Source organism: Lepisosteus oculatus, chromosome 11 (genome assembly GCF_040954835.1).
Source record: "Lepisosteus oculatus isolate fLepOcu1 chromosome 11, fLepOcu1.hap2, whole genome shotgun sequence".
In the NCBI taxonomy this organism is placed as follows: Eukaryota; Metazoa; Chordata; class Actinopteri; order Semionotiformes; family Lepisosteidae; genus Lepisosteus; species Lepisosteus oculatus.
In genome coordinates this window covers 26597385-26611859 of record NC_090706.1, presented here as the reverse complement: position 1 = coordinate 26611859, position 14475 = coordinate 26597385, and the positions used below count along the sequence as shown (strand labels likewise).

Below are 14475 nucleotides of genomic sequence, written 5' to 3'. Positions count from 1 at the left end.
GCTCACGGAATGAGGTCAAAGTTTATTCAACTAAACAAACAGGAATAATAACCTACCCTCCATTGTACAAAAACATACAGTATTATAGGAACATAAAGATTATAAATTAGAGGAAGCCATTTGCATCATCCAACTCATTTGTTTACTTGAAGCTAATTGATCCAAAGGCTCTCATCTGTCAAGTTTCCCAAAGGGAGTCAGGGTGTCAGCTTCCTCAAAATGGATTGTGGGTAGCCTGTTCAAAAACTCCCACAACACTTTGTGTAAAAAAGTGCCTCCTATGCTTAGTTTTAAAACATATTTTGCTGGTCTCCACAGTGTGGTAACAGAAGCTAGCTAAGTAGCTAATTAGCACTTTTTTAGAAAGATTATGAATGTTAGACCCAATGTACAGGCTACATTCCTCTTTGGATATGTATAAACTGGCCATCTAAAAGTCAGTATACAGAGTTTCTACCCCATTTCAAAGTACACCCCCCTGAATCCAACTGTTGAAGATGTTTGTCATTTCTTCACCTGATCTCCTGTGTACTGGTGTAAGCATTTAGTGAATGGTGTTTACCTGGCTTTTCTTTTAGCCAGTCTTCATCATCTAATAATTTTCATCTCAAACATAACAAATAATCCATGTGCAATATGAATGGTTCATCACTGTTCCTGCTTACTCATTCTATTCCAAGAAGCTACTGAAAATAGCTTGTTTTTCTTACCATTTTGAACAGTTTGTTTTTGCAGGACGCCCCCTGGCAAGCGTCCTTTCCAGACTATTCCTCTCATGCGTTATGGAATGCAACAGTCAGTTCAGTTATCAATAGAAACTGAGGCTTCAGAACAGACAACAACAGAGGATAATGCCCACCACATGGGAAAGGATATGAAAAAAAGAAACCAATGACCCTGGAAAAACTCCAGGTATTTAGATGAAGACCAGAGCCAGGCTGCAGGAGCGGAAGTGATTTCATCTTGGAGCCCATAAAACATGTCAGCTGCTTAGTACCCTTAATAATACATAGCACACTGAGCCATAAAGGCTGTGCCATGATCTGTTTTCCCTCCCGCGTCAGCATGGACCTATGCAGTAAACCTTCACAGCCTCCAAAAGCCTCATTCACACACCTGAACTTCTCCTTGCAAACTCAAGGATGAAAAAAACGTGGATATAAATCCACATTTGTGTGTTATCCAATACCTGATGCACACTAACACACAGACGGCTAATGTTTAGACGATAGGTGCTTGAATGCCAGGGGAAAATAAACAATTTCCACTGTATTTGGAAGAGCTCATTTTAATCCAGACTGACTCCCTATTCACATCTGTTTCTTTAGCTATTGGCTCCGTATTAGACCCATAACCACAATGTTCCTATAACAGCAATCTCCTGGTACCGTGAAGAACACCATCTCAGGAGGTGGAAACCATTGAAACCTTTATCTTAGTGTTTCCTTGATGACTCAGCGGTAACCTCAGCGGATCTTTCAAAGCAGAAAATCCATACATCCTTCCACATATTGGCCATGTTGCCTGCTGCTGTTTTGGAGATCCTGTGTGTAGGATGCGCTCTCAGTTGTCAGTTACTGGCTAAGATGATGGAGACCTCATCCAGAAAAATTAAGCCTCCCACATTCTCCTCTAGTGAGTAAGGCCACACACAACACTAACACTTTGCAAAACAAAGAAAATCAGATTCTTAAATTATTCAGCATGGGATTATTTTCCATGAAAAGCAAGCTCCACTTGTCAAAGCACATACAATTAAACACATGTATTTAAAAATTTGTGATTAAAACCAGCCCCATCACTAACTGTACAACAAATATTAAATTATAAAAGAGCTCCAATGGTTTCCAACATGATGATGAGGATTATACTAAAAAACACACTGCAGGTATTGTTACAGTATATACAGTTCACTTCTAAGGATAAATAAACTCTTACAGCACTTGTTTTGAATGGCAGTTAAATTGAAGCCGAAAAGGATTACGAGGAGAAAACCCGGGCACCTGAAGTAGAACATTTTATTTTTGTTTAGGACAGAAAAAAAAGGCATAAACTGGCTCCACTTGACAAACATTTGCATCTGTGACTAAAAAAGCAGGCATTCCTTTTCATTTGTAATTTCTGGTTTTAGAAGGCTTTAGCAGGAAAATAAGCATCCTACATAAGGCAAAAGTAGCCAAAGTAAAATAGTCCCAAACTCTTTTAACACAACTGTATTCTATCAATACTCTCTGAACTTGATTGAAGTAGGTAAAAATACCAAATGTTCCTTCTGCCTTGTTTCTTAATCAATTATAATCCATCTGTATTAAAGTAAAATTACAATGTAAAAATTGGAAATTATGCCAGTATAGGATTAGCAAAATATAGAAGCGACAAAGGAAGTCCAGAAAGATAAAGACAAAATTCAAGATGGAAAACTGTGGCAGAAAATATTAAATGTAGACAAAGTCAGAGTATTAAATGCCAGGAAAGTAGTTAAAACATTGTTTAAAGATACAAGATGTGAAATGCAGAAACTTAGAAACTCAACCGGCTGTGACAAATGGCTCGTGTCTATATTACCAAACTCTTTTCATCGACAATATTCAACAGAATATAATATTATGTTATATATACACTTTAAAGTATGGAATTTAAATGCACTGATGTTAAATAATTAGTAATTAGTAAGACCTCATTTAGAACATTGTTACAAACAATGTGTTCCTGTACTGGAATCAATCTAGAAAACAAAGTGACCAGATTAAGAACATTCCTGCACATGAAGGAATGTCTTGCTCTGAAAGGCTCAAATAAATTACGTTTTTTAGCCTTGGGGAGAAAACCTGATTAAACTATTCAAAATCTTCAGTCGGAATTGATGAAGTCAGCCAAGTGGACTTTTTCAGAAACAACTGTGAAACACAAATGAGAAGACACAAATGGAAACTATGAAGAGGTACATTTAGAACTGAGATCATGCAGCACTGTTTTAAACAAAGAGCTGAGGAAATCCAGAACAAAATATGCAGCCACAAAACTGAAACTAGACTGCAGTAACACTGTTGACAAAGACAAGCCTTCATCAAACCATTAGCTTTTGAGAGAAACTTGTGACATATAGCTTAAACGTCTGGCAATGCAAGCAAACTGACCCCATTTTAGATACCCATGTGGCTGTATTATGTGTAGAAGAAAACACTTTTTAGAGGAAAATATGATAAGCAATTTTCTTCATTTAAAAGACATACCAGAGCTTTGGCTCATTTGCTAACATTGTACATTGTACATTTGCTAACATCTGGCTCCAGGCTCTGTCTGTCAGGCATCTCAAAAGACAAAAGTCTTTTGCATGAGGTTCTTGAAGCAAGACACTCAAGAGCTGGAAATTAAGACAATGAACACTATTTTTCATAGCTTATGAGACTTCACGACTAAAGAGAACAAAGCCATTTATTCCAGAAAAAAACTATAGAAAAGTAATAAATCTATTTGGCATTTAAAGGAAACGGGCCAGGTGCAGCACCCAATCTCCAAAGGCCGGAAGTGGTTGACAACCTTGGCACTTCTGCTCCCTTTCCAGAACAAATCTTGATATTCAAATAATATTTCAAAATTTAAGTGATCTTCAAAATTGGATATACCTTTGATTTCATCTACAAGCACCCACCACATTAGTCAAACATAGTAAAGGAAACCTATCATTGTCTTTCTTACTTTCTCGCACTGTTGCTCATCAATCAGTAAATCATTTTACTGTCAACAGGAAAAGTCCAAAAACTGATTCACTTACTCCCTGAAAAAGAACTGTTTAACCAAACATCAAATTGATCCCCTACTGAACTTTACTCATAAGGAATAGAGTCTTCCATTACACAACACATTGGCAACTTCTGCTAATTAGTTTTTCAAGGCTCAAAAAAACTAAAAAATGTTATGGCTGGCTTAATGATGGATTGATGTATACTCATCCAATGTTCAGATATGGGCTGAAGTAGTAAAGTAATGATTCAACGGAACATACTCAGTTTGAGGGACAAAGTCAGCACTAGTTTTACATATTCAGAACATTTCTAATACTCTTTTTAATATATTCTCCAAAGCTTTTATGCATTTCTCCTTTAACATAAGGATCTAACATAGAGAAGCTGTAGGGTCTAAGAAAATCAAGCTAATCTTAAAAAATAAGTATTTCCTTTAGAGCTAAAACAGTCTCCTTTTTTAGGCTCCATTTCCTTCCCCTGTATCTCTGCTGTGCACAATATGCTGGTTCAGCACATGGTCTTGCAAACTGATTTTTTTTAAAGAAAAAAATTGCATAGTGAAACAAAAGTCTCATGTTTCAAGCCTGACATTGGAAGGCCAAAACACTGCCTGGAAACTACTTCAAGAGCCATAAACAAAGATAGGAGTCATACACAATTCAAGAGGCACAATAACCCAGAGCAAACTTGGCAAAAAGGAATGGGTCAGGTACAGGATTTTCGGTATTACTCTTAACACACACTAGTGGCAGAGAACTACAACTGAATCTTTTCTAGATTTTTTTTTTTAGTTCAGTAAACAAAGGTTCGAAAAGAGAGAGTGTGCTGTGTTAAAATAATTCCAGAAGTGTAGATAATTTCCCAAGTCCCTTGCATAAGGAATTTACGTTTAGTACGTTAAGTGTGTGGCTTTTATTTATAGAAACAGATTTCCACAGTTCAGCATCTTCTAAATGATGACATATGTTTTATTTAATTGTTTCCAGACTGACAATATTGCATAGGATGCAGTTTGTTGTGCAATAGAGAATCCTGTCCTTATTCACTACTGATATGCAAATGTACTACTGTATATGAGTAATTTTCATGAAGGATGTTAGTAATCTTTCTGCATCTTTTTATTTTTCTATAATAGTTATTTCTAAACTGTAAACTGAGTTGTGTAAAAGCAAGCACAAATATCTATATATATATACAGGTAATACAGGTAGTGAACAAAACTATGGAAACATAAAAAGTCATGTAATAAGGGATTGAGGCCATAATGTGTTGTGGCCTAAGTGCATGACTCTGATGTTACCCATATGTCATGGCCTTCTCAGTCACTCGATCTTAAGCCAATGCTCAGCTGGAACATTCTTGCCTTCTAAGGGAATGAGTGCACCCATGGTACGTAACTATGGCAGGAAAATGCACCCTAAAATGCTGTGGAACAATCAGATCCTTTCATTCAGACCTGTAGGCTTCTTCAGGCTGATTCATCTGACTACATCACATTTCCCCACTGTCCAGTAGTCCATTGCTGGTGCTCTTTGCACCACTAGGTGTACAGATGTGTACTGCCAGTTGTGATGAGCTATTTTTGCACTGAAGCACTATGCTATCCTGCTCTGTGGAGTATTCAGAGGACTATGTTTTTTTTAAGCTAACTGCTAGTGCCCCAAGAAAAAAAATTGCATTCCCTTGATCTCCAGTTGTCTGTAGAACTTGTCTTGTTTGGCCTTGTACTTTTAAATTAATGCACAGATATCATGATCCTGGAGAATGCAACTCCACCACCTTTTGCCCTTTGCTATGTCTTTCCCTCAGAGTTCCATGCTGACATCACTTTAGACAGCTGCTTGAGAAGCAATAGGAAGTTGAGCCATCTTGGTCTCAGAATCTCCCCTCAAATGCACCCCAGCAATCAGAGTCAGAGAGGTCTCCACTTCTAGCCACGATATTGTAATTATACACAAGCTGGCCTGTCTAGCATTTTTATACATGATTCTAAGCATGCTGGGATGTTATTTGCTTAATTAACACATGATATAAACCTTACATGGAAGCCCTGGCTTCCTATATACAGTAATTGGTAAAAGTCCTTAATTTAGTGTTTCCATTTTTTGTCACTACTGTATCTGTTGCTTGTTTATAGCATTACATAAAATACATATGTTTAAAGTATCATTTGTAAAATGTTTTTAAAGGGTAGTATAACCTACAGAAAGAATAAGTTAAAAGCATTCTTTGAAACTTTAAAAAAAGTTTTACTTATTTGAAGTTCGTCTTTCTGGCAAAGACTGACAGCTTTGACCTTAATACTTGAAACAAAGATTCGTGAATTATATGGTGTTTGCAAAACTACTGTACTTTAATTCATAAATTCTACTAAACATTTTATAGGTCTGTCTGAATGGTTCATATAACAGCCAAGAAAGGCAAAAAGTTCTGCTTACAGTCTTCTTTTTTTCCTTGCCATATTAAAGGTAAAGGTTTTCTTCACTGACGGATGACCGTTAGCACAACAGGGAGTATAATTTTCACCCACATCTCATCAGAACGGAATGTGTTTTAGGCGTCTGATTACTACTATGACAGTCTTCTTTAGCACTTTAGTTTGCAGCTACACTATTCCTAATGAGACAAGCAAAATATAGATTTTTAGTGTATTCATAGACGCTTGCTAAAAAAAAGACGGATGGGGTAGACAGATTTATGTAAGCCTGAAAAGTAACTATTTACAACTACACTACATGTGGGCATAATATAAATTGTTTTATTTCTGAATAGTGAATGTATTAACACACATGGACTTTCACAGTCCCACACATTAAAAAAAAAACATTTAGTCTACAATTGCTTACTATTAAATATGTTAATAATATATAGCAAATAAACATTTAATTCTTAGTTTTCAATCAAAAGCTAATCTGCAGCCAAATCATACACAATGTGTACTTTTTATGCAGTTATGATATAACATTTATTTTGTATGTCTTTATTATTTTATTTACTGAAAAAAGGACTTCCAGTCTGAATGAAAAAAAAATATCCAGCTGCAACAGCATGTAACAATTCAAGCACATGAATGACGGAGGAAGAAGGTTATGAAAACTTAAAACACATCGTCATGTTATGGATAAAAAGGTAATGATTTGCGGATGGCACAGATTTTCAATTTAATCAAAGGCCCATAGATCTATAGTGCGTTCTTAGCTGCATAGCCTGCAATGTATCCAGGTGCTTCTGTGTGATAAAGTCAACGTGAATGATCCTTTCAGAGGCAGGCTGCTCTTCAGGGTAGCTATCTGCAGCCCCTGGCTTCATTTCCTTGGGCCCCTGACCACGAAACAGGCCTCAGGATACCTTTGCATCAATGGTGATAAATTATCTTGTGGCAACGTGAAGCTACACCAGGTAGGTCGATGAAAACAGAAATATCTTGAAATCCGTTCACACCTTTCTATCATGAGCCTGATATTTTCACACTGGAACAAGAATGAAAACCTTATGAATTCAGCCTCTGAAGATGTGCCTTAAAACTTAACTATTGTCTATCACAGAAGTTGAAATAAGACTAATTCTATGTTGCAGACTATGACGTTACTACAATTTCTTTTTGGAAGCATTGTTTAAAACCCACATATGCATTAGAGGCAAAAACTCTTATTTGTAAGGGAAACAAAGCACTTTTCTGAAACCTCTACACTTCTATGCTCTATCAACTATCTAGGAATGCTGTATCAGAAGACTAGAAAGAACATGTACAAACAAGCCCAGCACAAAAACACTGACATGCTTTCTCCATTTTATGTTACTGAAACCAGCAAAATTTAATGTGAGGCAAAGGTGAGCAATATGCAACAATTTAAGTTCCCATTACTGCGTGACAACTTAATACCTGAATTTAAAAAATAAAAACCATTGTTGCTATAGCATTCTTTTGTTTTATGACGTGCCCTACATAATACAAAAATACTGCAGATTTCCTTTGATTGATACAAGAAAAGACTCCAAACGAGAGTTAAATGTTGAATTGTAGCTACTGTATGAGCCTAACACTACGGTGTAAGACTCTGCTTTTAGCGACCCTCCTTTTTAAAAAAAAAATGGAACAATGAAAAACATACCTGCAGATCGAAGAATTTGCTGTAGCGTCTGTATATGATCTCCGTGGAGCCATCAGACCAGGAGACTTTAATGATGTAAACCTAAGGGAAGACAGGGAAAAGATTACATGTCATTAACTTAACATTATTTTTCAATCCAAATAAAAGTTCACAACACTGCACTCTTATGCAAGGGATTATGTTAAAGGCAACACAAATACAGATGTACTGTATAAAACAAGACTGGTAAAGGTCTTCATTAAAGATGTCCATATTATTTGTTTGCAGTGGGTACAGAAAACATGTCAAAATGCTTTGATTCCAACCCTAACAGACAAACTTAATTGTTCTATACCTAACCATAATTCTAGATTCAGACATATCCCTAATTCCTGCCCCAAAACCAACCCTAGCTCTAACTATAAATAGCTCCAGTTGTAGCCTTAACCCAAGTCAAATCTAAGATGACTGAAAGGAGAAATGGATGGGGTCTGTGCTCCTGAACAGATGGCTGTGGATTTAAATCCCAGGCAGGATGCTGCTGTTCTATCCTTGAGCTAGGTACTTCTCTCAAATTACTCCATTAAATATCCCGTAGTGTTAACGGCTTATCACTATAAATACGAATAACATTAAAGAAAATGAGTCACAAAAATCGCTTTCTAATTCTAAACCCTGACGTTAACACTGGTCTTTGACCCCCAACCCTAACATGCAATGTAGATCTGCCACCATAATCTTAGACTCAGCTAATGCTAAGCACAGTATGCAGACCAGATTCCCTTAACAAACTGTGGTCCTTATAGCAATCTTGTAGCTAGTATTTTGTATCCTGAACACAGCTGTAGCGAAGCACTGATATGTCACTGTGTTTGGGTCTTGCATATCTTCATTTACAGCAAATAGTGTCAAAGAGTCTCTTAACGCTATAGAGAACTTAAACTGAAAATTTTCAAATAAACATTTTCAGATTAAAAAAAATACCTGTATTATTATTACAACAGAAGAGAGAAAAGAATAAACTCAAATACATAGAACTTCATAGTAGAATGAGTAACAACATTGGATTATACAGGATTTCTGCATTAATTACTCATAGAAATGTGGTCTGATCTTGAACGAAGTCATAATAATAGACAAACACAATATGCTTAACTGGTAGAAACTCCTTTAGCAGCAATAACCTCCACCAAATGTTTCCTTTAGCTGCTAATGAGACTTGCACAATGGTTAGGAGGAATTTTAGACCATTCCTCCTTACAAAACACTGTTTCAGTTCATTGACAAAAACCCAACAAGCAAAACACATACAGAACAAAAGAGCTCATAGACTAAAAAACACAATGATTCCAAAAGAATAAATCCAACAAACAAATCTCAAAATACAATCCAAAAGTATCTCAGGCTCCATTGAATCTTATAAAATAGATATTTTGGTTACAGTTAGACCAGCTTTAAACAGAGTGTGTCTGAATATTGATAGTAGCTTGAAAAAGGTCACTGAGAAGGAGCAAATCTGCAGTATACCGTAATCACACCAATCCATCTGAAAGCACATTGGCCGTGTACGACAAAACCTCTCAAAACACATGTAGGTAGGTAATGGGCTCACCCTGAGTGCATCTATAAGGGTAGGGAGCAATATTCACCATTCAACAGTATAGTCATTTTATATTCTCTCTCCCACATTCATATGCTGGACAAAACATGGAGAGACATCAATGTAAAGTCACTTGGCTACATTCTGTGCAATAGTATTAATCAGCACCTGTAATTATTGCAGAAGGGATGAGATGCCATTCAGACACAAGAAAGTCAATCAACTTGACATTTGACTGATAGAGGTGGAATACACTTTCTCACCATACCTTCATACTAAGGCATTGTTCTAAAATATCCAATAAATGCTTAATGGGATTCAGATCAGCTGACTGAGGAGGTTGTGACATACGCATCATAGTCATTAAACCACTGGACAACCACATTTTCTCTGTGGATGAGGGCACTGTCATCCTGGAAGACACCCCTCCCAAGAGGAAAGAAATGCTTCAACGTGAAATGAAGATGATCACTCATTGCTATTAAGTAGCAACTAGCACTGACCATGCCTTCTAATAAAATGAGAACACCCAAACCATACCAGGAAAATATTCCCTACAAGATTACAGAACCATCAGGGCCCTTCAATGTTGAAACCAAGCACTCAGGGCTGTAGGGTGCTTTAGGTTAACACCACACGTGCACTTGTCAATTTGTCAAGAACATGGTGAAGGTAGTCCTCTTTGTACCATCAGGTTGACCCATTTCCACTGCCAGGTGAAATGTGCAGTCACTTGATCTGCATTTGCTTGTCTGCTTGCACTGTGAATCAATGCAGGAATATCATGATCCTAGAGTATGTGCTTCTGTCCTTCTTTTGCTGTTTGCAGTCGATGGCTTTCCTTCGAGTTCTGTCATCACCTCACCTTAAGACACCGCTGCTTGTGAAACATCAAGAAGTTGAGCTGTTTTTGTCATTGACGCTCATATAAAATGTACCCGAGCAATCTCCACTCTTTCAAAGTCACTGAGGAGTTTCTTGTAGCCATACTAACCAGAATTATAAGCAACCTGGGTTGTTCACCTTTTTTTTGATACATCATTCTAAGCATCCTGGGATGTTTTTTGCTTTATGAACGCATGAGTCACACCTGTGTAGAAGCCCTTGTTTTCAAAAAGAGAAGAAATCAGACTGCTTGTGGCAATAGTTGAAACTATCTAATCATCCACTGCGGAATAAGTAAAGTAGTGCACTATGGTACCACATAAAGGAATGAACAGCATCTATACAGTATACAACAGGAAAGCCCACAGCAAGTTAAACCTCCCTCATATCCTGAAACTTTGTCAAGCCAATGTCAAAGACATCACAAAGACTACAAAATAGTCCTTATAGGGTGAGGGCAAGTATGAAAATAATTGAGGCAGACGGTGTTATTCTAAAGAGTTGAGTGCTTTTTGTGGCTGCAATTTCCCAGTGAAATTTCCTGGGTTTGCATTCTTTTTCCTATAAAAAAAAGCATTCTTAAAATATCCCAACCTTTTAGGCAAAGACGGCAATTATAAACCAATCAGGAACATTGCATTATCTTTGCAACTGTAACACATCAAGGCCTATTTCTCCATGACTGGATGAAAAACACTTTCTGACTCCCTTTAGTTCTGTGTAATTGAATGCAACCTGCTTTTGTGGTTTCTCATGCAACCTGCTTTCATTTCACTCTGATACATAATGGACCTGCCTAAAACAAAATTTAAACACAAACATGATCACAAAGCAAATATCTCTTCTAAAGAGAACACACAATAGAACATACAATCACATGTGAATGGACCAGAAAAAATGATTTTGTCTCACAGATACTACAGCGACCCATAGCAATTTTCAAATTGATTGGGTTTTTTCATGTATCACAAAATTACATTTCTGTAATTACATTTTTTGGATTACCTGAACAGTAAAAAAGTATTGCTTAATCATATTTCCTATCAGTTCAGTTTTCAGGATGCATCTATTTTTGTTTTGTCAATGTCATTTGCCCCACAGAAGGAAATTTGTCTGTTAAAAAAGAAAGGAAATATGACTGTGCACTGCAGGGCTTGAGCACAGTCCATTCACCACACATCCTTTGGTAATGGCTGGAAGTACATGTGGTACAGCTCAGTTCCTTTCTCTGAGGTTTATCTCTTTTTCCTTTCAACAGGGGAATTTTGACCATCCGTGGCCTGAGACAATCTCAGCGTTGTCATTTCCTTGTGGGTTTCTATGGCATTACCAAACATAACGAACATTTACGAGATACCCATCATAAAGGACATCCCCATCACTTTAAGAGCTATAAATGACACAATGATACATTCAATATCTTAAGCCAATGTGTAATCTTTGTCACACAGACACAAATTGAAGTGGTTTTATTCCCATTACAGCACTTATCATTTATGGTCCAAACAAAATCAAAAAGGCTAACATAAAAAAATGGTGTAACTGAGATAACAAAACTTATATGCATGGCATTGTTCTTTTAATCCTAAAATATCTGAAACTGATGCACGAAGAGTGCAAGACTCACTTCTTCTGGATATCTTGGAAAGTATGGACAGTACAGGCTTGAATTAAAAGCAACCAAGAGTAAATACTTCTACCACATACACTGCCATGGGATATTTAATAACAAGGAAGTCAGGACCTCAGTATAAAGTCTCATGTGAAGGATGGTACCTTATCACAGTATCCCTGGTCACCATTCGGGTGCACTCGTTTTGGAAATTCTGGTCCAGAGAAAGGGTGCAACATAGTTTTCTCAGGAAGTCTCCCATCGCAGTATTAACCCAGCCAAGCCATGTTTAGCTGTCTTACATCTGTGTACATCATGCTTCAGGGTCAAAATGCTGCTGCAATAATCATTTGCTATAGAACACTTTTGATAAGGACTATACTCAACCTGCCCTTTAACATTTCCTAAATTCAGCCCATAGAAAATGTGACCCCTCTGCTGCAAAGAGACGGCTGTTAGTTGTTCTGTGAAGAATTCAGGCTGTCAACTGCAATGTGTTTTTTTTCTGAATCAATAGTTTTAATGGGAGTTTCAACACAAACACTGAGAAGGGATGCAATCTGGAGAGGCATGGGGATATCAGTTTGGGATTCCCAAGTCTACAATCACAGACTAGAGCAAAGTAGACATAATTAGCATGTATCCTTTTTATATCCACATTTCAGTGTCCAGATCAAGGGAAATATATAACTTATATTATAAGACATTAATTCTGTGGAGTTTTTCTTTAGAATTACAATTAAACAAAATCCATACTGATCTTCATTGTTATGCTGTCAATTTAGAGATTTATTTTGAAACCTACAAAAAATGAAAAGGCATTGTTCAATTAAAAAATCCAGTCTAACTCATTGCTTTGAGTGGTTTGAAACATACAGTACTCCTATAACCATGACAATGGGAACAGTACTTGTTTACAGTTGCAAATGGCAAAACAGAAAAAGTGGCCACATTTACACGTTTGAATTTTTACTTCTTGGCACCATCAGCAAGGGACACTGCATTCATACAGTATAAAAAGTGCTCAGGGCTCTTGTTTGAAAATAATGGTCAGCTGGCTGATGTTCAAGCACAACAAACACTTTCTTAAAGGAGAAAAGGGAGCTGGGGGGGGCAGTCGGAAACTACACAATGATTGTGTCTGGCTGAGTGCTTCTGTTGGCAGGGGGCCCAGTTGTGTACTCCCTAGTCTGAAACAAGAGGGCAGGGCTGCAAAGGGAGACTATTACAGCTCATCCCTGAGTCCTCTGTACTGTACTGTCCTAAATTAGAGGCTATCCCTAGCATGAGATACTCAACGGGAAGGAAAATAGTGCTAGAAGAAAACTACACTACAAGAGCTCCTCCCTGACGTCAACAGCTGATGAATGGTAACATTCCCAGAGCTAAACGAAACTGGCTGACAGCTGGAAAAAGTTGTGTGCAGTGCAGTTTCTTTCTGGGTCGTTGATATGCTCAGTAAGCAGACAAAAACGTTGGGCGTAAGCCCCACTACTGGCTATAAGTCACAGATTCACTTAAGTGAAGTCAAGGGACCAATGAAGAAATTGCAGAAACGCATATTAAAACTCTGACAGCAGCAGATGAATGTACACAGATTGCTCTCTTCCAAACTATGTATTATTGTCTAGGTTATAACATTATTCACTGAAGAATTCTGAGAGTTTACATTTAGCAATTTAGAAGCATACATGTACTGTATATCCTTTTCTATATTTTGTTTGCAAGAAGAAGGAGATCCATGACTTAATCCAATTTCTTTTTTTTAAACAAAGAAGTTTAGATAAAGTAGTTTATCCATAACATACTCTACATAACATTTTTTTCTGTTATCAGTTCTCTGTGTTTCATGCAGAGAAACACAGAATACTGTGCTTTAAAACATTTGTATTCCTTTTTGGGAAATTAAACCAGAACAAAAACTTTAAAAAGGCAGAAAAGGGAAGCACTTCATGTCAGAATGTCATTCCTTCTGTCCCAGTCAGAATAGCCACCAGTGGCATTCAAGGTTGACCAGTAAATTAATAACCAAAAATCTTAGAATGGATGCTAGCTACAGTACTTTATTACAATCTCATATTACATCCGATGAGCTCTTTGAAAATTTTGTCTAGGATTTAGACAAAGACACAACACTGGGACTTTCTTAAGGTATTTAAGGATTTTGTGATGACTTTTGGCTCCGGGACATTTAATGTTCTTCTCTTTCTCTATTTAAATGCAGCTTTTGATAATGTCAGTCACAGCATCCTACTGGACTCTAACAGAAATGTTTCTAAAGATAACTGGTTCTGCTCTTTGTTGGTTTGGCTTCTATTTGACTAAAAGGGGCCTTTTTTTAAAATCTGATGATGTCCCACAGGGTTTTGGGCTGAGAGCTTTACATTTTAGTATTTACACATTGCCTTCTAGTCAGCTCACTCACAATCACAGACTTCACTGCTATACTGAGAACACTCAGATTTATCTGCAGATAAAATCACATATTACTGCTGCAGACTGTGCAGTTGACTAGTGTCTGTGTCACATTAAACTATGTAT

At 37.1% G+C, this 14475-nt stretch overlaps 1 protein-coding gene across 4 annotated transcripts in view; it reads right to left on the bottom strand.

Annotated features, from left to right (window-relative positions):
• The window catches only part of sh3pxd2b (SH3 and PX domains 2B), a 49635-nt gene that overhangs the window by 31089 nt on the left and 4071 nt on the right, over window positions 1-14475 (bottom strand). For all 4 annotated transcript variants that reach the window (XM_015349543.2, XM_015349544.2, XM_015349545.2 and 1 more), the window contains exon 2: window positions 7859-7939. In XM_015349543.2, the coding sequence (XP_015205029.2) occupies window positions 7859-7939 (81 nt within the window). The remainder of the gene's footprint in view (window positions 1-7858; window positions 7940-14475) is intronic.